Raw genomic sequence first — 26,879 nt, 5'->3', positions numbered from 1 at the left:
GTGCAAATAAGTAAACCGCTAACGACTCTGCCTAGTCGCTTCTCTCGGCAGATTTGCAAGACGTATTTGCAGACTCCACCTTAAACCGAGCCACATGGCTACGCGTATACTTTCTAATTATATAGTATCTTCCCGCCATCAGCTGTGCTCGTTGGCTGACCGAGAAACTCGCCGGGATAAAAAAGAAGGCGGGGGCAAAGTCGAAGAAAACTCGGCACTCAACGGATAGCTCTCGACGAAAAGGTGGGAGATGCGCAACCATTATAAACCTGCGACACGTTGCGCGATTCGCGCTATTGCAAAACGAGAAAATAGAGGGGTCAATGCGCGCGATCGCGGCGTTATCCCTGGAGAGGAAAAAGAGGATTTCAAGCGCGATCTTTCGACCATGGTCAGAGGAGCGCAAAAAAGAAACTCGTAAGAAGAGTTAACATCCCGTACGGTTTCGAAATGATAAATAAAACGAACGAACAAAATTTAAAATAAGAAAGCGTGCTGCATAGTGCGCAAAGGGGATATAATAACGCGAAAGTTAGTACGCGCGGCCCCGAAGAAAACAAACGATCGGTGATATGTTTGCAAAAAGGGTGCTAGGTAACAACAGTGTGTGATACCACTGTGTAGAGTACGATACAGAGGTTGACCGTGCAACAACCTCGTAGTTCACCGACTACGCCTGCAGCTTCTGTACGCCACGCGAACATGCACCATCCACTTTCCTATTTTGCGTTCAGTAGCGACCGCTTCATTTCGATAACGGTAACGCAGCTCGATCGTTCTGCCAATTTTGTTGCCAATTCAACCGGACCGATCGTAAAGACGATCAAAGTTGAAGGCACAGTAAATTGACTACGAAGCGATCAGACGGTCAGACCGACTTTTTCTACTTCCGCGCTTTCCGGAATATGACTCACCTTCTAGTCTCGTTCGGATTAGACAAGTCGCTTTCGAATTCAAGACGTTTGAGTTCAATAACTCTACTTCAAGTTTCTGTACATATAAGTCAAGTTGCTTTGAAGTCGTTTCGATGTAAATGAAATACTTCAACTTCGCTTAAGGCTTTAGAAATTAGGTATTCCAAAACAATTGAAAGAACAGATTCACGTTTTGTAAAACGGTTTCAGATAACTCGAAGTCGAGTGACTTGACTAATAAGAACGAGCTTATGACGAAGATGAAAACCTGCAACTCAAGCAAGTAACAGGTTCGTATTCCGTACATAACAAAACGATAGATTCGCTACTATAGTAATTTCAAGACGCTTCATTTCAAACAACTTGATTAATTTGAACGGAGCGTTAGGAATTCTTACAAACAATCTCGTTTCCCGATACATACATCAAAGTTTGGGAAACGTCGGGTAAAACTTGAGGCACACGAGTAACGTGCTCTAATAGGTTGAAGCACGAAGCAATTACTCAAGCTACAGCATCGAAAACAAGCAGTCATCTTTCGAAACGTCTTTCGAGACTAGACGCCTACGCTAAAAACCACTTGCAGAACAAACTCCATCCAAGTTGTAGCGAACGAAGGAAGTACATGTTATACGAGTATCAAGAAGTAACAGGATGGTTATTCGCAAAACGGTCCCGTTGCTAATGGATAGACGCGTCGGAGGAGAAGGTCAGTTTGGCGTTAGTAAAGGGTCAGCCACATAAAAACGTAGATCGACTCGAGCTTTCGAAGAGAACAGGTTTTTCACAGTTCACTATTTCTTCGCTCGTGTAACATCGCTCCCGTTCCGCGCATAATACTCGCATAGAAACCTGCGGTGCACCTATTCTCGCCGCGGACCCGTGAGAAAGGACACGGAAGATCGACGATCGCTTGTAAACATCGAGAAGAGTTGCGGAAATTTTCGCACGACCCTGATATTTTACGAGCCGACTGTGCACGTGATCCGTACCGCGCCCACGTACCATCCATACGTACGATTCTTTTTTCTTAACCGTTGTTCCTTTTCTATACGTCGAGCTCGCGAATTCTACGCTAGAGAGAAACCTGTACGATAATATAGGGTGTTCCAGTTTTTTTCGACTGAACTTTGTCGGGACATTTTAGGAGTATAAACGAGAAAAGAATATTACACGGACATAGGTCGTTTAAGGTTTTATCAAAAAATTATAGGAAAAATAAAACCTTAGTCTTCATTATTGCGATAAGTTAATACGGAGAATCCATTGATCATTTGAGACGAAGTTGAATCCATCTTCGTCGAATAATAAATATTATTTCTTACCACTATCAATCTTCTGTCGATGAACGTCTAACTAATGATTAGTAATTACGTCGATTGTGAGCCTATCAAAGGATTTTATCATAGCATAAAAACTACAGCTTTGTTAACACGTCCTTTATTTTTCTATTACAATATTAACGTATTACAACTTGGTAATGAAGCTTCGAATCTGCTATCTTCATATAATATTTTTATATCATTCGTACCTATAAAATATAGTTTGACTAGAAAAAGTCTGAAACACCCTATATTCGTTGAACATAGAAAAAAAGGTGCTGCAGCGGCAGCAGAAGAGCAACGAAGTTGAACGAAGTTTAACTTCGTTAAAGGCTTAGAGGGAAACTTTGAGCGACGGTATTTTCAGGCTGTCGCGAGCACGAATAGGGTAACAAGCCCTATTCCAAGTTCTTGCCACGGCTAAACGTGTCGTGGCAAGATTGCGTACCAACCGGGAACGATTCGAATCTCGCAAAAGTCGCGGTGTAAGTTCACGACGCTTGGTACATACGCGTCTAGTAATCAGAAACTCGCGTGCTCGACTTTGTGTACGCGGTCAACGTCTCGAACGTCATAAATTATATCATGACCCTGCGGTAGTTCGTGATCAAGATGATCTATAGGTACTAGAATATTCACATGGGGATAGGTCATGAGCGTAGACGGAAGAAGAGGAACGAGGAAATATTCCAGTTGTTTACGAGATGGTTTCTCCGCGGAAGAAGAGGAACGAGGAAATATTCTAGCTGTTTACGAGATGGTTTCTCCACAGTTGATCTAGGATAGATTCAACTTAGCTAAATCCCGTAGTTGGAGTATCGCCAGAGAGCAGAAAGAGAGAGAGAAAGAGAGCACTTAAGAGCGCAATCTCTTCATCTAAATGAACCCGTGGCACGAAAATTACCCATTGTAACTGAGGCTATTTTTCTTGCACTTCAAAAGCCCGCGTACCTATAGTAGAAAGAAATTCACACGAGCTCTTATATGATCGCGATCTTCATACAATAGTTCATAAAAATATCCCAACATTTGTAGAAATCTTTTATGAATATATTATGCGTTTACGAAACATTTTGCAATTTAATTAGCATTGTAATGAGACTCGACTATCACTTTGAAGCTACAAAATATTTCATGAAAATATCCTTAATACACTATACATAAGATAGCTATTTATATTAACGTATAACAAATATCTTGTAACTTCTATATAGCTTCTCAACAATTTAAAAATGTTTTATGTGACACGTATACGATGAAGTATATATGGTAAAGTTTCCTACGTCCGAATATTTTCGTGAACCACCGTATGTGTACGCGAGTGTGTATCCTGAATTTGAGAAAAAGAAAGAAAAAAGAGAAGAACGTGTATTTGAGCGAACAATCATACACCGCTGCGCAAAGAGAAGCCGGCGTCGTATACGAGGAATTAAACAATCGACCGATTGTTATCGGGCGTGACGTCTAATAAATATGCAACGGGAATGCATCTACCCGGCGGTCTGTAAAACAAAAAACATCGGAGGTACCCCGGAAATCGTTTAATGGCGCCGGCAGCTCGGACACGCCGACAGCCTCCGAAAATTTCTACCTTGCGAGCATGCGATTTAAAGCGAGTCTAATTTTAAAGCAAACAAAGAGTTAACATTTATTACGGCCGCTCCTCTCTGCCATCAACCAGTTCAATTGGCTACAATTGTAAACTCATTATGACGAGACAGACTAAACAAAAAAATATGGAAAAAACGTCAATGTCAAGGCTTGTGCGATCTTTCCTAGTTTTCCTCTCTCTTTTTTTCGTTTTCTGCTCGTTAAAACGAGAAACAACGAGCGAACAGAGTTTCTTTTAACGACCTTTCCATGCGCATACGTAGAGAATGCGTGATTAAAAAGATGTGCGCGTTTTGGAAAAGGTACGCGCCGCTCGATTCTCTCTTTGCCTCGTCGTTCCTACTAATTTAAATCTCGGCATCGTTATCCAAGAACATCATCGTTACCCAATTATACTTATACGGTAAATGACAAAGTGATGGTCGTTTTTCGGATGAAGTCACCGATGTCATCTCAAGGTCGGCCTTTTTTACACGGTAATAAAACGCACATGACGATGCAATTTTTCAAGTAACCGATAACATTTTTCTTCCTTATTTCTTTTTTTATTTTTGCGTAACATGTTGACCGTCATGAGTAATCGTTATTCGTGATCGATATTGGGTTTACCAGAGACGCTGTATGATGAAACATTTAAATTACATAAACGCTGTTGTGCGTTCGTTCTATGTATAAAACAAGGCCCTGTAATTAAAAAAGAATTCTTGTCGCAGCCCACGCGTTAAGTAATATAAACTGGAACAAATAAAAAAGTTGAACGCACGACGATAAAGGGGCGCGTATCAGATAACAATTTTTAATCCACCCCAGGCCTGAGTTAGGTAATTTCGCGAGCCTCAATTTAACCGGGCTACCTCGGTCCCGATTAAGCCAGTCAATCGAGACCCCGCTGTAATTCGTATCCACGTGTTTCCAGCAAGAGAGGGGGGAGAATGAAATGACCCGAACGACCGGCGAAGGTCCTTCGACTTTCCGAAGCACCGAACGGAACGCGTTTTCGCGTTCAAAGACGCGAGACCGATCGTCGTTCGAACGGAACGAAATTTCCAAGGGGCGGATGAGACAGGAATCGGAAACGACGAGCAAACCGAGCTCCCGACTAGCGAAAAATAGTCTTTCCAGGCAACTCAAACGAAACGAATTCGAATGGAACGGGCGTGTTATTCGTATTTCAAGCGAAAATAATCGGCCCAACCATCGCGATATCCTGCCGTATGCATTGTCAATGTTCTACGGTCATGCCGCGTTAACTGATCATCAGTATTACGAGAATTTTATCCGGTCAATTGTAGAAGATGTAATTCTAGGTAGATAGGAAAATCTGACGCATTTACGACCATCTATTTTACACACAGTACTGTCATATAAATTTCATAAACCACCTATAGAACAAAACTGTTTTACTTTAAGAAATGCGTAGAAGGATAACAAGTATCACGTATCTATTTAAATTTTGCAGTTATATCTTAGAGAGTATTAAACGCGAGAAACAGTAATTGCTTCAACAAATTTCATTAATTAAGGATACGATCTTTGTTTGCTATCTTTTGCTATTTACAAGAATGGTATTATACCTTATACATACGTAATGCTAATGGTTAGTTCCAAGAAGCGATGGGGATATAAACGGGCAGTTAACGAAGCAAAATACTAGTCGGCTAACGTAACACTGTTATACCTGTTCGTTGATCAAGTTCAACGACCGTAAATTTTATTTTCGAAAATCCAAGTACCTCGAAGCCTAACTCCTATAACCGAGTGAGTGTAGACCCGATCTCCACTTGACATGACTTTAACGCGCGTATCGACGAGCCACCGGGGACCGTATAAAGGGACCGTGATTTGCTTAAGCAAACCTAACGGGTCTGACTCTAGATACGAGTCAATGAAAAGAAACATACTTGCACGATATCGATCGAACGAATTCCATTTGATTGATTCGTACGCTAGATCTTTTATAAGATCCACAGATTCTTAGCCTCGTTATCTTGCCGCGATGCTTCTACTTTGAGCCTTATGTAATTTCATCATACTATAAGTCCCGAAATTGTATAGTATTGTAATTTATTTACATTTTTGCCTAGTTTAGGATATCATCTTTTTTCAATAAGTCACAAGATTTGTAGCAGTTAATTTAATTTTATTAACCGTAATATTATTTTATACCGTAATTTTGTTAATAAATGTGAGTGAATAAATTCTACGAGTTGATTTTCAATTCTAATGCTATCTCCAGGCAGTATTCTTTTTTGTGTATATTTCTAAGTTTCATGTACACTAAAGGTTTAGGTACTCCAAAGCTTCAACTCATTAGATAAATAAATAAATTCAATATCGTTGTATAAAAAAGTATTCACAAATAACCGAAGGCTCACGATCCGATCGAAGGATAAATAAAAGTGGTCCCGAAGCTACCTACCTATGGTCACCAGCGTAAATCAATCTCGTTGCCGGCTGTATGTGATATCGAATCTCAACTATGTATATCGAGGATGGTGGAAGCCCAAAGGCTCGAGTGGACCGTAATAATTTACCACCGAGGAACTTGCCAATATGAACGTCCCCTCCAATTGAGAAACACTGGGGTTACTACGGCCACTCGTAGACAGCGAGGCGCACAAGAGACGTTCGCGCAATAGTGTGTCATTTGAGATTGAATAATCGCGTTTCACGATTCGAAAAGCGCAATCGATATCGCTGCGTGAGTCCGAGAACTTGATAACCGATAACGCGATCGATAGCGAGTCTCCGATGAACCTGAACTTTCATCTATCGTTAAAATCGGAGCTAAAATCGATTCATGATCGATGATAAAATCTTTAACTCTGAGAAAACCGAATGTAAAGTTAAATCTGTATGTTTCGAAACATTAAGATATGTTACTATATCCGATCGTAAAGATTTGTAAATTCGTAACAAAATTCACTAGATAAATGAGGATATTATGTATCACTTTTTGTGTTTATCTTATTTTTGCAAAGGTACACTTACACTACTTTTCCATTGAGATCTTAATTTATTATAATAGAACTAATGGATTAGAGTTTAACCGATGGGAAAACTATGAAGCCTAAAAGTCTGTGGTAGGATGAATCTGTTGTGTTAATCGATGAAAAATTGCACTGGTTCTTCCGATTCGTTCCCCATTTTTAATTTTACTAGCTAACTTGAATTGGTTCAACTTAATTCGATTGGAATATAGTTCCCTGATCAACATAAATAGAATTCGTCGATTCGGTTTCTATTCGCTAAGAGATAGGGAAACTTGCAATCATCCTGTGTATGCATCTGTATCAATGCTCCACGAGATGAAGATAGAAATAAAGGCGATTGCATTCGACAAAAACTTTGTCGCGAATAGGTCCCTCGTGAATAAAATGCAATCGACTCTCCTGGACGAGCGTATTGTTCCAGACCAGCGTTCAGCCCAGAGAACAATTCAATCCCGTTCCCTGCAGCCCACTTTTTTCCACGATTTCCTGCGTTACTAAATACCAGCAGCGTGACTATCCGCGTCGAATCGATGAATTCGATCGATTGAATTTCGACAAATATCCATTATACACCGAAAGCACTATTTCCAAAAGAATAGTGTACCGGTAACGCTAGAAGCGACGGGAACACGACAAATCGCATTTCCGCCGTTCGTGGTTCTCGATACTTTCACGAACGTAACAATGCAATCACAAACGTAAACAACAATCAACATAAACATTACAATTATCTAGAGTCCTAGCAATAGTCTCTTATTGTATTTTAGTAAAGCTATAATAATAAATAAAATAGCTTTAAATTACTTTAAATATTTAATAGTGTAATAAAATTGTTTCCTTATTTATATTTCTATCGCACAATAAATTTATTCAGAAAAAAAGTGGAATACCCTACGGAACGAATTAAATATGACAGGGTTAAATGAATTACGTATATTCATTATTGGACACTATTTGAACAGGTGATCCTTTAATTATTTTGAGCGGTGTGCAGCAGCTTCGTGTAATTACATTACAGTTTACCACCAATTATCGTCGCATTGTTCTACGGGTTCCGTATTATCGGACGTACTACAACGTTTGCAATTAACCGGCTCGTCGTACAATCGGTTTAAAACGATAAACGCGGTGCCATGTCGGTGCGATCTGCGCAACCCCACCACGCTGTATAAACATGAATTTTATTACAACGGGACAGGGATTCGTGGATAAAAAAAAAAAAAGAAAATGAAAAGCGGTAACAGCCGCGTGTCGCTCTTGCTTCATTAGCCAATCGTGCACAATAAGAAATAGCAAGCCCGTAGCCAGGAGTCCGTAGCCAGGTGACTCACGCTGCGTACCGAGCACGCGAGACCCGATTGCTTTTAAATAGCGATGCATATTATATGCGAGGAAGGTCCACGCTCGCCGACCGATAAATTATAGCCTTCTATATGCTTGCATGCTAAACGCAAGTGAACATTTGTAAGTTGCAAACGAGGAACTTTTTTTCTCCTTTTTTACCTCCTCTTGTTTTTCTTTTTTCACTGTATTCTATTCTAAACAGTTCCGGTATCGAGCTTGCGTGAAACTTTCTTCACGAATAATTCATCGTGACCATGGTACGATAGTACTTCGCTAACTTGCCACGGATCACGACCTTATCTGGCCAATTATCGAAACAGGTAAATTTCTAGGGAATCCTGAGTATCTCTATTCTTCGTCAAACGGAGGTAAACTATAGATACCTGACACATTTGTTTATTTTACATACGTGACATAAGAGGTACACTTCTCGAAGTCGATTCCAAGAACCGGTGAGGATAGCAATCACTTAACGAAGTAAAGTCCAGTCATTTAACGTGCTATTACTGTCGGTAATGTCACATAATAGGAAAGCAACTTGTAACTTTCGATACACGGCTCAAACGAAATTTAAACCGATATAAAGATACATAAATAACACTACCTACTCATTATTATTTCAGAAACGAGTAATGAATCACTATTGTCAAGTGACTAACGTCGACCTCTGAATAACATTGAATTCCCCGAATCGAGTTGATTCTCGTGAACAACATCGGCTGACCGTATCGCTATATACCGCGTAGCGACACTGTCCCTCGAAATCCGACTAATTTCCGAAGTAACACGTTACACCCTCGAAATATCACGCGCGTTGCACCGTGACGTGTCACCTTGAGACACAGAGAGACCGACTAGTAGAGTGTAGTTGACTCGGAGAAGAGCGCGCACGGTGTTGAACGTGCCGCGAAGAAGAAACACATAAAAGAAAAGGTTCGGAACTGGTTCGGCGAAGTCGAGCGTTCTCGGGTGCGCACGGCGTACACTACGAACAATACGATTTTCTAGGAGGAAACGGTGCAGAAGAAGCGGCCGAGAGGAGGTGGTGGTGTTATACACAGGAGGAGAAGGAGAAGGAGGAGGAAGAGGGAAAAAGAGAAACAAGCACGGAGGGTCGCGGAGCACGTGAAAGGCGATTTAAAGGGAAAAAGAAGGAGGTGGCCTTTAAAAAAAAACAACGAAGGAACATGGCGAACCGGTCGCAGCCTCCATTCGTCAGCTGGGAGCTCAGCTGCAGCCGGGCGCGGTGACCTCGACGGAGCTTCACGGAAAACCGAGTCAATTTGCAAGCAATAACGGTGTCATACCGCGCGTACTTTTCATCGGTGATTTAACGAGCTTTTGTATCTTTCACACACACGAAAATACTATTACACATTCGTGTTTCTCCACTTTCTTCTTTCTCTCAATTTTTTCTTTTTTTCTTTTGTTTTTGTTTTCTTTTTTTGTTATTAAATTTGTTACTTTTGAACAGTACGTATACACATATCGATAGATCGGCGAGTTCCTTTCGATCGAGTGACCCGCCGACATTCCGCGGAAACACGGTCATCGGTCGCTTTACAGGTGATCGACAGTACCCCCGACCGACTGACAGTTCAACGACATTCGTCTTTACCACTGTATGGAAAAACGCGTTTCCCTTTACATACTTTGTGTAAACGCTCTTATCGATATCGATCACGCCTTAAATCCAAGAGATCTCGACTTCAACGAATCGCGAAATCATTCCCGAAACGATCCACGTTACTTAATTAATCGGATATTCAATTCGGCTATGTTTAACAAAGCTTTTATCCATCACTCCCGATTTTGATCTACACTTAAAAGAGATGTATAGAAACATGTATGATTTTATCTTTAACTAAACATGTCCATGATATAAACAGTTAAGAATTTTCAGTTCACTCACAATTTGTATAACGAACGTAAGATCCACTAACGTGTCTGTTTACTAAGCGTCGTAAGTCGTTCATCACATTCGATCTTAATATACACTTGAAAAAAAAATGTACAGAAACATAATATATAATTCCATTTATAATGTATAACATCGAACTGACAAAATACTCGTCACGAACGTATATCAGATATACTGATTTAACCGATTTGACAACTGATTTCCAATTCACTCACAATCTATATATTAAAGTTCAAATCGATGAAACAATCGGAAGAAATAAAAGGCTCTCGCGGACTGTTACAATTAAAGGTGAAAGAGGTTACAAGATAGGGATCGGAGCACCTCTCGGTATCGTAAGAAAACTACACGTATTTACACGAAACGAGACTCCTGAAGAGTTATCGCGATGGCTACACATAATTTGAACGTGAAACGAAGGTGAAGGAAAGGAATTACAGTTTTTAAAAGAAAGACGGTGAACCGGTCGGTGCGTCCGTTCATCAGCTGAGAGCCCAGCTGAACCCAGCGGCCGCTGTAACCTCAACCTTTCTAATAGGCTGTATCGCATGAAAAACGATTAACCCTCAATGTCCGCGAGTCCTCTAAATACAGATTAAGCTAAAATACCTGTCATTCGAGTTTCATCTACGGGCGAACGACGGAATGCACGAAAACACTGGATTTTCAGAGATAAAACTTTTTGAAAGCCCACTCACAATGGAATCTTCCAGTAGACTAGCCGAGCCGGCAAGCCGTTCTCTTTTGCGTGCTCACCCACCGTTTCACGCACTGTCTCACGTTTTACACCGTTAATCCTTCTTTCGTGAACCGTTTCGACTTTTAAAACAGCGGAAGGCTCAATGATAAGGTTTAGCCCTCGTTTCGATCAGTTATAAAGTGCTTATTTGCAGCAGAAACGCGGCGGTATGCATACCGCTGACAGTTCGAGCTGTCACTTTTTGACGACCGCGTACGTGCCGCCATCTGATGACGCTGCCATTAGACATTGATGCGTTCGAAAGAACCGCGCTCAGATCACCTAGCAACAAGATCAATAGACTAAGTTACAGCAAGTCGAGCAATAACCAATGTATCTATTAATGATTTAATTAATTATTTAACTAAGGGTAAATTAGTGACCGTAGAACTTCGTTTACTTTTTGTATTGCTGTTCTAATCGAGCACTTTCCACGGTGTTGAATAACGATCAATTAAAATATTTCATTCGATTGATTGATTAATTTTTAATCTTCAAAAGTCGCAATTGATAATTATGTACTTATTCTGATCGGTAATTCCAACTGTACTTCGATTGAAGTAAACTCTAATCATTAATTGTGACTGATAATCAGCCACTTATAACTGTAGTCATCAATAATTGCAATCGTTGATCATTAACTGCTACAATATAGCACAGCATTGACTTCCGGTACTGTTCTAAAACTTACACCTGACGTTCAAGGGTTCAAAGGTACAAAGTTCCATATCTTTTTAAAACTGAAGAATTGTAATGAGGTAGAGTAACTGAACAATTGCTCGATTTTCATTTATGGATTTATTATAACAATCTCGTTCCGCTAGTACAAAAAACCGGACGTTCCCGCAATCATTTACAAGATATAACATTTTATACAAACATTTGTGTTCTAGAATGTTTACGCGATTTTTTTCTTATTTTGTACTTAACTCTCCTATCACTTTGTTCCAATACCTTTGTTCAGTGGTTCATATCACAATTGTCTCATATTCTTAAGATGGGAGTACAAACTACTCACACTACTCAAGAAATATTTGCAATATCAATCGTGAGTGTACCATTTTCTTCACGATACACAATTACACCTCACACATACCACGTATTTTCATTTTTTAAATTGCGAGAAAAATCTTCAACAAGTAAGATCGAACTAACCTTACGTAACAATGATAAAACGAAACCCAATTAATAACAAATAACAAATAACGTCACGAATATTTTGAACAATGTAAGAAAAATAAAGTATTTAAACATAAGTATTCAGGAAGATATGTAGTTCCCATAAACGCTGTAAAATGTAAATTCTAAGCGAAGTACACAAACATTCGATGATGCGTGATAAAAGGGCGTTACATTCCTTTTATGAGTAACGTGCCTTTTAAATGTTTTTCTGATAAAAATATACAATGCATAAATCTAACTTCTTCCTCCGAATATCACTCTGTGATACAAAGTGAGTAACAACAGAATGCTTTCTATTACAACAGTACAATAATTTGTATATACTATCGCTTCAAAGGTATAACAAAAATATATATAAGACCTTTGAACGTGGAAGATCAGAAACGTGAATGGTGACATTATTAACATAGGGAATGTGACTGTACATGATTGTTAAAATTATTCTATACTCTGAACAATTTGTTTAACTAGAGATCCGATGCAAATTACTTACGCCACTAACAAAAAACTTATACGCCAGCATACTTGAAACTTTTAGCTAGTACTAATCTAATCTTTTCTGAAGTCTTTGTGCGATTGCAGCAATCAACGCAGCACCCTTTCCGCTTCCGTCCTCGGCATGGATCATCTGGAACTATATATACACGATTAATCAATTAATTTCGTGGACCAAAATAAAACAATAAAAAATATTATATGAAGCATACTTTATGTTCAGGAGCTAACAGTGGAATGTATCGTTTTATCCATGTCTCTAGTCTAGGATGATGTTTGTAAAGAGATCCATCTACAGCAATTGTGACGCTCTTCTTATCGATTCGTTTTAACAAGACTGCTAGGCCTAAAGAAATAAATTTGGTTAACAAAGTAATATTATTTAATACTACTAGGTCTATTACATACTTCAACTTACATATCGAAACGAGAAGAGCTGCACGATTAGATACCACTTCGCAAACGTATTGTACTATTTTCACGTCCTCTTCGTCCGGATCGATACCAAACTTCCTTAAAATTTTCTTCGTACTGCTATCATCGCCGTCCACAGAATCTCTACATTTTAATATTTACGTATAGTATTGGAAATTTATAGAATAAAGATATACTATAAAGTTTTTTAATTGAAAACAACATACTGTTCGATATCAGATACTAAATCGCTTGTGAGATTGCCTGGGACTAAAAGGGATCCGGGCGTGTGATCCCCTATAAATAGAAGGCCTTCTTTGGTTAACTTTGCGAGCACTACCCGTACAATCTCGCCTAAGTATTTTCCACTAATATACTTCTCGAATCTGATAATTTAAAAAATCGTAGTGTAGTAAATTTACCAGAAGTAGAGCTTTTATGTTCCACATTTTTCAGGGGAATTGATACTCACGTAAATGAATTTACAATAAGCGAATTCGCATCATTTTCACGATCGTAATCTGTTTTAATGAAGTCCAGGACACCATTATCTCCAAATGCACCCCATTCAATGTCGATAATAACCTGCAATAACAATGAGCAACTTAATATTCAAGAACAAATGTTTGCCCTATATCAAAACAAAATATTTAAAAAAAGTACTTCGCGTTCTCCGTGTCTCTCAGTTTCCCAATGTTCGACTCTGTCAGCTCGTTCAAGATAACAGGCATTGCTACCGGTGCCTAGTATAAGTCCAATTGCAGTATTATGATCCAACGTTGATCCTTGCACCAATGTTCCTGTAGTGTCGTTCAGAATCGCCACGACTTTCACTTTAGTGTCTCCTCGACGATCCAAAGCTTCGTGAAGCAATCTCACGGCATCTTCGTTAACAACGTCGGGACAATTGAAGGTTTTAGTCCAAGTCACCAGTACTCCAATATCCAACGAATGTTGAATTATCGGGAAGGAGAACGTGAATCCTGAAATGTATACTCAAATGTATACTTGATACATATATTCATGTTGTATATTAATCATCCCGTTTGGAGAATTATTGATCACGTATGAGATCAGGATAATCTAATCGACAACAAGTATCATCCACTTAGATTCGTAAAATCAATGTAAGACACAATACTTAAGAGCTGATAGTAAGAAGTGCTTGAAAACATTCAAGATTGACACTCTCAGATAGAATTTTTGCTCGAACTCGAAACAATTGCAATTATCCTGGAATCACAAAAAGTTATTTCTGAGGAACTACGGACCACAGACAGAGCAATTAAAAACCTCACACGTGATTCTCCCGATGTCTCAAACGTGATGTATATTGATTCCAATTTACCAAGAGGAAGCTCTACATCCTGAAGACCCTGTGAAATGACGAAATCACTGACGCATTCTGCTAGGTAATCAAACAGACGAATCCCCGAGCCTACTCTCAAATCAGAGCTAATGTGATATTTCTTCACTTCTTCGCGTATAGGTGTACCATGATTCAATTCTAAAAGAAGCACTCGGAAATTCGTGCCTCCAAGGTCCAGCGCCAAATACAAGCCCTCCTCTGAAAATATTTTGCATTGATCTTTCAACATTGTGATTAACTAGACAAAACTAACAAAGTTAGAAGCTACGATTGTTCCACTCGTATTATTAGATTACAACATATATACACCAGATATCGTAATAACTATTGTATAATCGCATAAAATTCCTGCCGATCACATATCGGAAAATAATACTTATCAAATTGGGAAAAAATCTTATCAAAGATTTGAATTGTAGGAACCTGTGCCATCGAGAAGTTCCGGGACATAGGTATTCTCCATCTGCAGTGAGGACGGCTGCTGGTGAATTCCTTTATTCATTTCCGACACAAAAACATCCTGGATCTTCCTTACAGTGGCAGCCGAAAACCGTAGCTGTGCCAGTCTTGTTTCGATCTATAAATAAAATCCTTTAAGCCATCGTTATATGATCCGTGTGATAGTAGTTGAAATTGTTTGATCGGGACAATATCGTCGGGAAATTTTCCGCGAGTTATAAATCTTAATAATCCTTTGATAAAGATTATGAGGAATTTTCGTATTTACCTTGCTCTCTGTTACGTGATCTGTAATGGGATTCTAATAGACACACCAGAGGTAGAATTTACGTTCATACTAATCAGATGGCAAATCGCGATGATAAAATGGCTAAATTTTGCGACAATAGAGCATTTGCTACTTGACGGAAGTTCTAATCGAACAATAGAATACTTAACACATGCGATAAAATAGTCTTTACGTTCGAGTTTATGTAAGAAATGTAGTGCTATCGCAACAAATGAACGCTATTTGTACATTGTATATTTCCGTTGGATATTTTCGCCTGTACATTGTACACGGATCAAATCTACAAATTTTTAATACCTCATCTCGATTATTTTCTATTTCGGAGTTCAACATACGTATGCAAGTAGAATATCGAAAGCAGACTTCTCATAACCAGGATAATACTAATATTTCACTTCCTCAAAGGCAAACCGGTTGCATTCACGCAAACATCACTACCAAGGCAGAACGTACAAATTCTGAAAATCGGTATTAAACTGACGAGTGAAAGACAAGAAAATGTCTTGATCAATTGTCAATGCCATCTTGTTGTGGAAATTACGAGCTCGTCGCTAGAAAAGAAAATATATCCGCGTACTGTTCTTTACTCGTACGTAAACAATCTCCGGTAATGCACGAGACAAAAGGTATTAAGCGACATGACAGTTTAAGTGGAAAGAAATTTATTGCTTGTTTCATGGATTGAATTGTCAACGCGATATACAGTGATAGTGGTAGATGAAATTATTACCATGTCTTGTTCTCGTGACGCTTATCTGCTTTATATCGATTCGAAAAAGATCAAGGAAGGAACTCAAGTCATGGAGAAATAAGAATAAACAGAAATTAACCATGACATTGCTGGGTCTACTTTAATCAAATACAAAAAGAGCGTGTGGGTAACTTGTTCCCAGTTGCGTAACATTCTCTATGAAAACATTTATCGTACGAGCCCACACGGACGTTTGCATTGTCGATTGTTACGAAATTCTATTCAATTAAAGGAAACATGAAAGCTTTGTTATTTTTTGATTTCCAACCGATTGTTACAGCGGATCAATAGAACTATTAATTATTCTCATTCTATCCGTTTTATCATCGCATGAAGCAACGTATCTTCGTCGATAACTTATTTGAAAATCTTGAACTCTTTGTAGTAAAAATTCCCTATGATAACCCTATGCCCCGACTCATGATAAGCAAATGACTTACGACTGGTTTGAGGCTAAACGAATGATAACTGGTCGAATTCAGTTTAATCCATCTTAATTGTAGTATCTTATAGAAAAATATTAATCACGTCGTATATCGGTAATTACACATTTTGCGCTGAATTCCTTGATTACCGAGCTACAAGATATTTGCTTCGCAGAAGAAAAATTCCCTTGAATTCTCGTTAAGACACAGCACGCATATTGTCACGAATTAAACGGTTTCTATATAAACGACAAACGGTTACGTAAGTAATCATACACGTTCAAGAAAAGTGCATATACCAGACGGAATAAATTGCTCTTAGTGGGCATTGCTACAGAGATCGACGGGAACAAAAGTGAAAGTATGTGTGCAGGATCGATCGGTGCCAGTAAACTCTTAACGAGAATGTCGTAAGGTTAAGGACTCGGTGTTCGCCATTTCTTACATCGGAAATGATTCAATCTAGTTGACATTGATCGGTCAGATATCGATCAATTATGCAAGAAGCGTATAGACTAGCTGGGAAAAAAACATATAAATACATAGATACAACGTCGGAGCACGGATGTTTTTTAGCGATCCGATGACGTATCGCTCGACAAATTCTTGAAATAGCAGGGCGCGATCAAATAACATTCGTAAGCAGTAAGTATGATGCATGTTTGAATCCATGATTTTCATAACTTCGTCTTGTTTCTTTCAATGACATCCTTATCGAGCGTTCGCACCCGCTCGATTACGACAGAACTACGAGTTTCCTCTGATTCGTGTAAGTCCAAAGGATAAAAGTTCAAGACAGACAAAAAATCTTCTAAATAACAACGTGGAGTGTAAAATGCAAACGCATTATAATCTACTCACTTTATGTCTCTTTACATCGTCCGAAAGTACCAACGGCGCTACTTGTATCGCCTCGTTAAGAGCATGTTCCGTAGGGACGACCATGTTCGGAAGCTTTTATTTATCTGGAAAATAAGAAAATCGTCAGCCAATATAGAATATTTATGGAACTTGACTAGTGAAACACGAAAAGAACGAACAACGTGTAATAAGAGTTCTGGTACAATCTTTGATCTAATGTACAACAAACTTTAGGAGATCAGTGACAATAGAGCGATTAGAAAAAAAATAAAAGTAAAAAGCACATATCCCGTGCTCACCTGATTGTCACAAACGTTATCTTTAGATAGAAGCTTCTTGAATGAGAGAAGCGATGCTACAACGTGAATGAATTTTCTGTGACGGCTGACAAGGTAGGTGTGCGCGACGAAACGAGTTGTCGCGTGGTTCTTCACGAGCACGAGAGACTTTCTGATGTCGACTTAAAGAGATCACTTCGTTTACTATTACGCTTATTTATTTTCCCTACTTCCACTCTTTTCCTTGACTTTCGGCTAGATGATAACACGAGAGAATTGCTGTTAAACGAAAAGTTGAAAGTCCATGATGTTTTATAACATTTGATAACACCGTAATCGAGTCACGTGAATTATAACATCGCGTTCTCAAGAAACAGCAATCAGACGTTACGTTTAGCATTTCCTTTAAACTAATCCGCTATTAACTATGACGCAAATAACGATTAACTCTACACCGTTCGATTACATTGCTTAAATTAATTAATACCGGATATAATGATAATTCTACAAGTCAAATAAATGAGGCACAGCATAAGTTTTTTGGATGTGAAAACGGCGGTTCATCTATTTGGCAAGCTTGAAGAGAATTTAACAAACAATCATATATCGTGCACCTGCAACTACATCGACCACAATGGGAAGGAAAAGACCATTTTATCTAAAACTTATAGGAAGACACAATTGCTTGACCGATATCATTACCAGACAGGCACTCTTTGCTCTACAGGTCATCAATCATCGTAACATTATCTCTATCTCGTCACTAATTGATAAAAAGAAAATATACGGTTGCTTAATGTAACTCGTACGAACATTCCTTCTGACAATTTCGCGATAGCCATGATACATTGGCTAAAATATATTGCTCATACAGACAGTTTTATCGACCAAATAGAAAACCTTAATGATAATGAGGAGTCAATCATGTGAACTCGTAAATATATTGCAACAGTGGCAGGCAAGTGATAATACTGATCACAAAATTTAAAGGAGATCCATCAAGAAGAAGAAATTCACCGTTCACTAATCACACCCTGTCGAGGTTGCGACATTCTTCAAATTTGATGCGAAAGAAGTACAACGTACAGAATCACTCGCCGCAATTTACGGACGCGATTCTTTATCCGAACTTCTTGTGTGTTGGATGTCTCTGTAGATGCATGTCGTCAGTACACAATAAACACACACGTATGCGAGAATCAGAATACACGCGTCGCGCTTGCGCGTACTTACATATTACAAGTGCATACAGTCTTATGCATAAACTGGCCATTTGAATCGATCGAGTAGTTCACCAAACTTAAAAACTTAATTGAATTTTAAAATATTATCTGCTCCGTTATCGAGTTGTTTAAATACTGAAATGAAATGGAGAATATTCATCTCTCGAGAAATAAAGCGTTCGGTGCATTAAAAAAGAAGATAAATTCCAGTTTTGACGTCGATATTAAGGACATAAAAGTTGAAGAACCCGTTCAGTGAGCAAGATTGTTCGAGCTACATGTCGTGTTCCTCGCATATCAATGACACACATATTTCTTTTATTATCTCTTTACCCGTTTCTTAGTTACTTCCCCTCCACGGCTTCTCCCTGATATTTCCTTTGTTAATGTTAATTAATTTGCAATTATTTATGGGCAGATAAGAAGAAATTGAACGTAAAAGAATGAAATGAAAGAAAAGACGCCGACTAACTGCCGAATCAACAGTCCACAAGTAAAAAGAAAAGAGACGCAAGAAAAAACGTACTTATAAAGTACGAACGATAGAATTGCTATGTACTCGTCGTAAATTGTACCTAAACGTTAGAATCCGCGCTGTAACCGTATAGAAGCAAGCTCGATTACTGTGTTCTTAGCTTCGAACCGCAACGATCTCTGTCTGATGAATCGGTTAATTTGATCGATGATCATTTGAGTTGGTCAATTCACTATAGATTTTTCACGGTCGATTACCAATGGGAGAAGAAATCGTGAAATGTCACCAGAACGTTCTTCGAGACAGCAAAGTCGCTTCTGAACAAAGCTCCATTAAAATCAATTGGAAGGTGCAAAGCATCAACCAGGATAATTTAGCCACTTGACTTGACGTGATGATTCTAATCCATAGTGCAATACGCACACTCGTCACAGGGACCATGTCAATCGTCACAGCACCTTCTTCTGCGAATGATAGTCCCATTGAGAAATACGAACTCCGTTAAGCAGTTCTTCACCTATCGCAATTAAAGATCTCCACTGTACCTTTTTTTTTCGTTTATCGTTAATTTATCGTTAATTTATCGTTACCACGTTCGATTTATCAGATTAACGAATATGACGTAAGTAGAATGACACGAGAGTTCGACGTACGAACAGCGTGCAAAACGTACGTTGAGCGCAGTGTTTATTCAATCAACTTGTTGTAAAATTGAACTCATGAGCAGCTTTTGACGAAACGCACTTTACATTCACGATAACAGACTGCCCTTTCGTTAAGAGCATGCCCAGTTATTATGTATGATCTTTACCGCTTGAATTATGGAGCTTCCGTGAATTACGGGACCATTATCACCAAGGTCTCGAATAAATCTTAATCGAATAGAATTCCCTTGATAATGCAGCGGCTCGTTTTACGTTTCGAAATATTGGATTTCTTCTTTTCTTTCTTTTTCCAAAAACTTAAGCAAAGTATCGGGCGATGAATCTAAACCACGAAATTGTTTGTCTGCTATTAAAGAAGAAAAAATCGTTATCTATTTTAGCGATACCGTATCATAGTAATACACAAGTAATAGATGACATAATTAATGTATTAAAATTTTGCAATTAGACGACAAATTCGTGATAATATCTTATGGTTTACAACATCAACGCGTTATTTTTAGAGGCATTTTAGTTATTGGTGAAATCACTAAGTCCGAAACACGTTCATAAACACGTGTTGCTGAAATAGCTGTCAATATTTCGTGTTGATTGGACGCGTTTATGCGCCAAGGAAAATGTGACAGTGACGACTATTTAGATATATATAATACATTCAGAATATCACGGCGAAGATAGAGTACATGACTTTAATTTCAAAAGGTATTAAAAATCATGCGATAAGCTCATATGTCTCTCGACACATTGTATTTTACAAAATTAATTTCATCGATAACGATCGGACCAGAAGATAAGATATTTATCAGAAATAGTCGATGTTTGACAAACGGTAATACCCGCAACATAATACATGAATCGTCAATGACAAAGTCTAATAAAGTGCAAAAAAAATGCAGCGTGAATATGTACGAGATGTGACGATGATACGTTTGAATTTTGAACAGTTCGATGAACGTAAAGTTAAATCTGTACTCGAGTAAAATCATAGGAATACGTTAAAGTACGATGACAACACCTGCAGTGTAACATTTCAAGGACCCACGTGGTCTCGTCAACAAAGTAAACACTAGAAATAGATGCCTTCACATTGAATTTCTCATGCCGCGACAACGACATCAACGTTTGAAACCGGTTAGAGAAATAATAAGTCTGCGTTAATCTAGGACTCGGAAGCAATACACGATATTACGATGACATTGACGCCGTTTGAACAAATCAAACATACTCCTGTTGTCAAGGATCAACGAGTCTGATGGTGTTGACTAGCGCGTGCGCTCCGTTCTAGGAAAACGAAATACAAACTCACCCTAATACTTTCTACGTATGACTGTCAACTCGCGCGATTGCTCCAGCTTCTTGATCCTTTTCTATCCTTCGCTGGGTCCAGTTACCGGTCAGTGACTGTAAGCTTCTCGAGACGTGACAGAGCTCACTCACACGTACAAGCACGTGGGTGGGATACCGTGAAATGTACTCCGCCTCAGAGTAGCAACTAGTCGAGCCTCCAGATCGTCGCTTCCCCACTGCTCGAACTTTAAAACCATATCGGCGCGTATTGCGTGCGCGCGCCTTCGTGCCCATACACGCGCTTACGCGTTTCATACACGCGACTACTACATCTGTCCTACGCTTGTCTCTTTTCGTGCACAGACAGTCTTAACTCGTGACAGTTTCTCTGATGTATCGCGTGAATGCGGATACACACACGCGTTCTAGGATATCGCACGCATTGAGACCACGTGACATTGTACTCGCGATGCAAAACCATGTAACACGCGCATAAACGTAAAGATTTCTCCAGCGTCGCGCAGCTGATACCTCCCGCCTTTTTCCCACAATCTTTTCAGTAGATCCATCGATCCTCAATTCCTTCGATAGTCTCGTGATGAACTCGGTAAAAGATGAGAGGAATCGAGACTACGTAAAATATATATATATAACTACTATACATAACAATAGGAATTTATTTAACGTAAATGTGATAAAGGTATAGAAGTTTAGAACAGCACGTTCCCAATGTCCTTACAGGCTCGCATTATGTCAGTTGAATGGAGTTTGAACATAGCTACAATAAAATAACATCCGTCTCCTAAGCTATATAGGCTGAATGGAGTTTGATTAAAGTGGTCAGTGTGTTTAAATTTAGATCGTTACAATTGCTCGACCCTCGTGGTTTCGTAATGTGTAGTACCATTCTATAGACAAGCAACTTGCACTTCGAAATGATAATTAATAAAACCACGATATTAAGACTCCAGTATATTCAGACTTGACTTTGAAAACCTGATGAGAACGTGCAAAGGAACGATAATAACTCCATTTCTGAAGTTAAACTTTGCGACATTGATGAAGTAGATAAAAGCGCACGTGAGGTTTTTCATGTAAGCTTAATGACTGATACCAAACGAGATTAACTCAAGTGAAAAAGATATATAAACTTATGTCTCTATTTTCATTTATTCGTTGTCATAAAATTAAAACACGTGAGATATTTTGCTTTGTACTTTTAACTAGCATTACGTTTATAAAAATAATAAGATAAAATATAAAAATGATAAATATAACAAATTCATACTATTCCGGTAACAGATCATCCCCGAGTTCTTCATCACCAAAATCATCATCTCTTTTTCCGGCAGACGTCATAGGACGAACAGGTAACGGGCCAATGGGATCAACATAAGGAGTACCTACAGAAAATACTTTACATGCACTTGTAACACCTCTTTGTGTAGTATTTCCTTTTAAATTGTTTAAAAGGTCGATAATAAACAATAGGATGCCGTATAAGTTTGGGATTCATTATTGTATACAAGGATCAAAAATAGGCTGTTCAAAATAGCTAGACTCATTTATCATCTATTCAATCCATTAGCGTAGTCCAACTATCATCAGTAAATCATCCTTGTTAATGTTCATTTCAAATAAAGCTACGTATTCCCGACACTTTGATAACTGTACTAAGCATTCGTATATCTACTATTTTGCAAATTATACCGATCATAAAATTTATTATTTTTTTGTAACGATTTCAACGTAAAAGAGTGCGTACCTGTTTGATCAGTGACATCGTTTGCCACGTCCGTAATATTTTCAGTTGCAGAAATTCGATTAGGTCGCGTGATACCAGCGCTACTTAAACCTTGATTTTCTCTTCTATTAAATGTGGGACTTGACCTGTGGTCTGATAATACGCTCATTCCAGAACCAGTTCGTGATGATGTCCCACTATTACTCCTTCTTGAGCCTATATATAGGTATTAAATATAGTAATAATACCATGTTTCATACAGTCAAAGATATACACTATCTGTACCTGGTCTTGCTGATCCTTGTCTATCCTTCAATTCTTTCGCTTTCTCGGCGCGTTTTAATTCTGTTGCATATAATTGTGCTTCTTTTAAGCCGAGATCACTACATAAACGAACCAAAAATTTCAAGCATTCAATATTCTCAGGAAACTTATTATGAATATCTTGATACTCCAAAACAGCTTTGTGAAATTGACCAATTCGTCTTAAACATGCAGCGACAAGTAATCGCCATCTTGGCTCATCAGGAGCAAGTTCTACTGCTTTCTTAAAATAAACTAGCGCTTTCTCGGCAAGTTGCATCGATACGAAATATGATCCAAGCCAATCGATTACCTCAAAATTGGCAGGAAAAAATCTATAAGACTGGACAGATATAAACTTTAATAATAAAATATAGTAGAATGAAATAAAATATGTGTACAGTAAAAAAGTTTACATCGCTATAAAATTGATAGGCTTGTTGTTTATCTCCACCAGTATCATACATTTCACCCACTTTTTGCAAAACTCCAGGATCACATGGTATTATACCAAGTAATTGATTGTACCTAATATAAATTCAAATATTAATTACTCAAATTAAAATCAATTTCAAGATGCATATAAAATAATAATACCATTCTGTTGCTTGGTCTGTATCGTTCATAAGTTGATATAATTGACCAATTTGATATACTGTTTGTGGATCATGTCTAACAATGTTACGAACTTTCCAAAAACATTCCAATGCTTCTTCGTACATATTTTGCTTTTTATATACTAACCCTATTAAATGAGATTTCATAAAATATTTGATATTTATACTCCCACGTTAGTAGTAATAATTACCTAAATTATAAAGAGCTTGCACATGACTAGCATCCGTATCTAATGAGCATAAGAGAAGTTCTCTAGCAATATTTAATTCACCCTTTCTGATTGCACAAGCTGATAAATTAACATAAGCTGCTGCATTGTAACTGTCCGCATTTCGAGCAATTTCTCCACATCTTTCCGCTTGTTCGTAATCTCCTTGCTGAAAGTGATATAAAAATTATTTTATTGATATTTTATTCATAATCAACGAAAACAAATATCATTTCTTACAAGAAAGTAAATAAATGAAAGCATTGTCGCAGCGGAACTATTAGCTTTACTTTCACGATTTTCAAACATTCTTAAGGTATCAATAGCCAATTGCGTTTCTCGATTATGTAAAAATACCATAGCTTTACTTATTTCCAAATCGGCAGCTAATGGTCCATAAGTTGAAGACTTTATAGTATCCACACACCTATAAAAAATTTGATTGTAATTAATATACAAAAAAATTTAGCAGTGTTTAATTTAAGTAGTATTTTAATCTTACCAAGCAAAACCAGCTGTGAGTGTATCTTCAATTACAGGTGCAATGAGTTTTGCAGCACAAAGAATAGTTTTCTCTGCTTCCAATTTTAACTCTTTCTCTAACTTAGACAAATCATCATTTTTTAAAATTTCATTCAATATGTTAAAAGCAGCATCATCCTACAAAATAAAATACAAAAATTTTAAAATAGAACTAGAACAAATATTTTATTGGGAACTAGCAATGTATTTACATTGTGCTTAGTGGGTACAATATTATCAATAAACTTAAAATTGCTGCATAAAAACATTAGTGCATAAAATCATAATCATTTTTCAAAAATGTGTTTCCCAATATGATTTAAAGCACAAGACTAAATACTTATATAGCTATTGAGTGTGGGCAATGCTCAGAAAAACACTTTGCATAGTGATAACGTGCCCAACTCACTGTACTTATATTATATCTGTCCTCCTGATCTATGTTAAGTTGAACCTCTAATAACTCTAAAAATGACCTTTTCATTTTATCCCTATGAGATAATGCAAAATGGCATAAAACAGCATGCAAGCCTGCTTTAAATTCAGCTCTTTCTTTCATGACCCATTCAAAACTATTAGCTGCTTCTTCCAAACGACCCATTTGTACAAATAACATTCCAATGTTATGCATTATTTTTATTCTGCGAATTATTTAGTAAGTTAATATAAAAATGGCAGACATAAAAATTTAATATTAATAGCCCAACAAGTTCTTATAATAACTCTCAATCATCTCATTACCTTAAATCTTTATGAGCTGCTGGAGCTTGATCAAATGCCATTCTGTACATTTTAATTGCTTGAGACAATTGTCCCATTTTGACATATATATTTCCCATATTCACTTTTAATCTGGCACTATTGCTGAACATCCTATTTCTTGTTATAGCTTGGTAAGTTGCTATAGCTTCAGTAAACATATTATTGTTAGTATATTGAGTTGCCAAATTAAAAATGACCTGAAAAATGATAAAACATTAACAGTCTTCAATAATTTTGGTAAAACATATTTCAAAGACAAAATTTAATTCTTACAGCAAATGTTAAATCTACATTATGATTGTCACTAAGCCCAGCTTGTTCTTGTAGTCTAATAAGAGCTCTTTCCCTCGAAGAAGCTTCTCTGGCTCTCTCTAAAGCAACTCTTGTATTGTTTTCATATGATGCTTGTACTGAACTTTCTATTAGTTCCATAATTTTTCTTTCAGCCACTTTTATTTTTTCTTCAGGCCTTTATAAAGTATTAAAATACTGCTCTTCAAAAACTTAATACAATTTAATTTTATTTTATTATCAATCACTATGATCTTACGTGTCTTCCTTTCCACTTTCTAAAGGTGGTGCAGGCCCTCTGGTAGAACTATTCATATTCAATGGATCAAATGGTTGACGATTACTACTAGTATAACCAGCTCCTCTGACTGCAGTCATTGGCCTTAATCCACTAGTATTAGGACGCACTGGTATACCAGTACCACTTCTGTGAAACTACAAATATTAAATTGCATATTAAAACAATATTATGAAATACAATACAAGATAATATATTCATTTACCCCAGTTGAAGTACCCAAACGCATAGCACTTCCTGGTACTTTTGGTGTAAACTGCATAATTAAAAAGTCAAAATATTTTATTATTCAGTCCAACTATTCTGTTTTATTGTACATGTATTCATTATCACTTACAATTGATCTTTTTGCATAACTTGTATGCAGCGTTTCTTGAATTAATTCATCTTGTTCAAGATCTTTGATGCTATATATTGATGGATAATCATTATATCCATCATAAATATCATCATCAATTTGTATATTAGACATTGTGGATATTTTTGTAAATTATATTTTTTAATCGTATTTTGCTCTTCTACAAAGCAAATTTATAAAAGTGTATTTTAGGCAAAATAGTTGAATAGATTTATTAATTCTCACGATACAATTAATATTTTGTGATAGTTTTTATCATTTTTCCTTTGTAAAAAGTACTTTGAAAAACGAACAATAAGTGTCATAAGAGACGCTATAATTGATTCATGCCTGATTCATGCGCTGCAGTACAAACAAACCTTATCTAGTTACATCTATGTTGGAAATGTCAATAGATTTAGGTTGCTCTTATATTATTATAAATTATAGTTTTATTGTAATTAATTGAGTAAACATGACTTTTAATAACAATGATCATTGATAGATATCAGGTTGTACGGTTTTTCTTGTAAATAAAAATAGACTGCACTGTAATTACATTCAATTGCATTCTGCAACGGTACCTAACATTTATTGGTTGGCAATGTAGGCCTTCATACACTTTTTGGACGACAGATCTATAAAACCATGAACGTAATGAAGTTTCATATAAGCTTTACGTAAAAAGAATATTTTAACAGCGTATAACAGTTTTTATAAAAGAATATAGTTGATTTACAAGTATTAAATCTAATAACTTTATCTTGGCAATTTGACAG

At 37.4% G+C, this 26,879-nt stretch overlaps 3 protein-coding genes and 1 long non-coding RNA gene across 12 annotated transcripts in view; 1 reads left to right on the top strand and 3 right to left on the bottom strand.

Moving 5' to 3' along the window:
• Positions 1-11,052, bottom strand: part of Sesn (Sestrin) — a 147,269-nt gene extending 136,217 nt beyond the window's left edge. For 3 of the 6 annotated variants that reach the window (XM_069117478.1, XM_069117479.1, XM_069117484.1), the window contains exon 1: positions 10,715-11,052. The gene's annotated coding sequence lies outside the window, so the exon portion shown is untranslated. Of the gene's footprint in view, positions 1-8,792; positions 8,953-10,096; positions 10,116-10,714 lie in introns of those variants that run through there. The other 3 variants (XM_069117480.1, XM_069117481.1, XM_069117483.1) reach the window with 3 other exon arrangements.
• A 571-nt stretch (positions 11,053-11,623) lies between these two features.
• Positions 11,624-21,192, bottom strand: LOC138181494 (hexokinase type 2). Of its 4 annotated transcripts, none has more exons than XM_069116326.1 (10): positions 21,037-21,192; positions 17,090-17,193; positions 14,728-14,881; positions 14,284-14,502; positions 13,599-13,918; positions 13,408-13,520; positions 13,163-13,321; positions 12,940-13,079; positions 12,734-12,867; positions 11,624-12,660 (listed from the first exon to the last, which is right to left on the bottom strand). In XM_069116326.1, exons 2-10 carry the CDS (start codon positions 17,171-17,173, stop codon positions 12,571-12,573), a joined length of 1,413 nt encoding a protein of 470 aa, XP_068972427.1. In that variant the 5' UTR covers positions 17,174-17,193; positions 21,037-21,192; the 3' UTR covers positions 11,624-12,570. The 4 variants fall into 4 exon arrangements, with proteins under 4 accessions (XP_068972427.1, XP_068972429.1, XP_068972428.1 ...); XM_069116328.1 differs by lacking the exon at positions 21,037-21,192 and adding an exon at positions 18,385-18,523; XM_069116327.1 differs by lacking the exon at positions 21,037-21,192 and adding an exon at positions 17,389-17,760.
• nompB (intraflagellar transport protein 88-like protein nompB) lies at positions 21,037-26,600 on the bottom strand. Its single transcript, XM_069116318.1, has 16 exons — positions 26,481-26,600; positions 26,101-26,281; positions 25,969-26,019; positions 25,725-25,900; positions 25,448-25,643; positions 25,154-25,371; positions 24,822-25,053; positions 24,393-24,550; positions 24,131-24,317; positions 23,873-24,059; positions 23,662-23,809; positions 23,481-23,592; positions 23,047-23,407; positions 22,783-22,977; positions 22,306-22,420; positions 21,037-21,647 (listed from the first exon to the last, which is right to left on the bottom strand). Exons 2-16 carry the CDS (start codon positions 26,233-26,235, stop codon positions 21,593-21,595), a joined length of 2,526 nt encoding a protein of 841 aa, XP_068972419.1. The 5' UTR covers positions 26,236-26,281; positions 26,481-26,600; the 3' UTR covers positions 21,037-21,592.
• Positions 21,628-25,883, top strand: LOC138181505 (uncharacterized). The gene is made up of 3 exons (XR_011173522.1): positions 21,628-22,213; positions 22,320-22,987; positions 25,750-25,883. It is a non-coding gene; the product is annotated as an uncharacterized LOC138181505 (long non-coding RNA).
• Positions 26,601-26,879: the final 279 nt, after the last annotated feature.

The sequence above is a fragment of the Bombus flavifrons genome, chromosome 7, assembly GCF_040668555.2.
Source record: "Bombus flavifrons isolate JBK064 chromosome 7, iyBomFlav1_principal, whole genome shotgun sequence".
Taxonomy (NCBI): domain Eukaryota; kingdom Metazoa; phylum Arthropoda; class Insecta; order Hymenoptera; family Apidae; genus Bombus; species Bombus flavifrons.
This window is presented reverse-complemented; position numbering and strand designations above follow the sequence as displayed.

Excerpts from the sequence above, each read along its gene's own strand:
- LOC138181494 (XM_069116326.1), bottom strand. The coding sequence starts at position 17,173 with ATGGTCGTCCCTACGGAACATGCTCTTAACGAGGCGATACAAGTAGCG. Across the intron at positions 14,882-17,089 it reads ACGATGTAAAGAGACATAAA|ATCGAAACAAGACTGGCACA; the intron begins GTGAGTAGATTA and ends TTTTATTTATAG. Across the intron at positions 13,322-13,407 it reads CTTATTGTAAATTCATTTAC|ATTCGAGAAGTATATTAGTG; the intron begins GTGAGTATCAAT and ends TTAAATTATCAG.
- nompB (XM_069116318.1), bottom strand. The coding sequence starts at position 26,235 with ATGTCTAATATACAAATTGATGATGATATTTATGATGGATATAATGAT. Across the intron at positions 23,810-23,872 it reads GCAAGCTCTTTATAATTTAG|GGTTAGTATATAAAAAGCAA; the intron begins GTAATTATTACT and ends CTCATTTAATAG. Across the intron at positions 23,408-23,480 it reads CCTATCAATTTTATAGCGAT|TCTTATAGATTTTTTCCTGC; the intron begins GTAAACTTTTTT and ends ATATCTGTCCAG.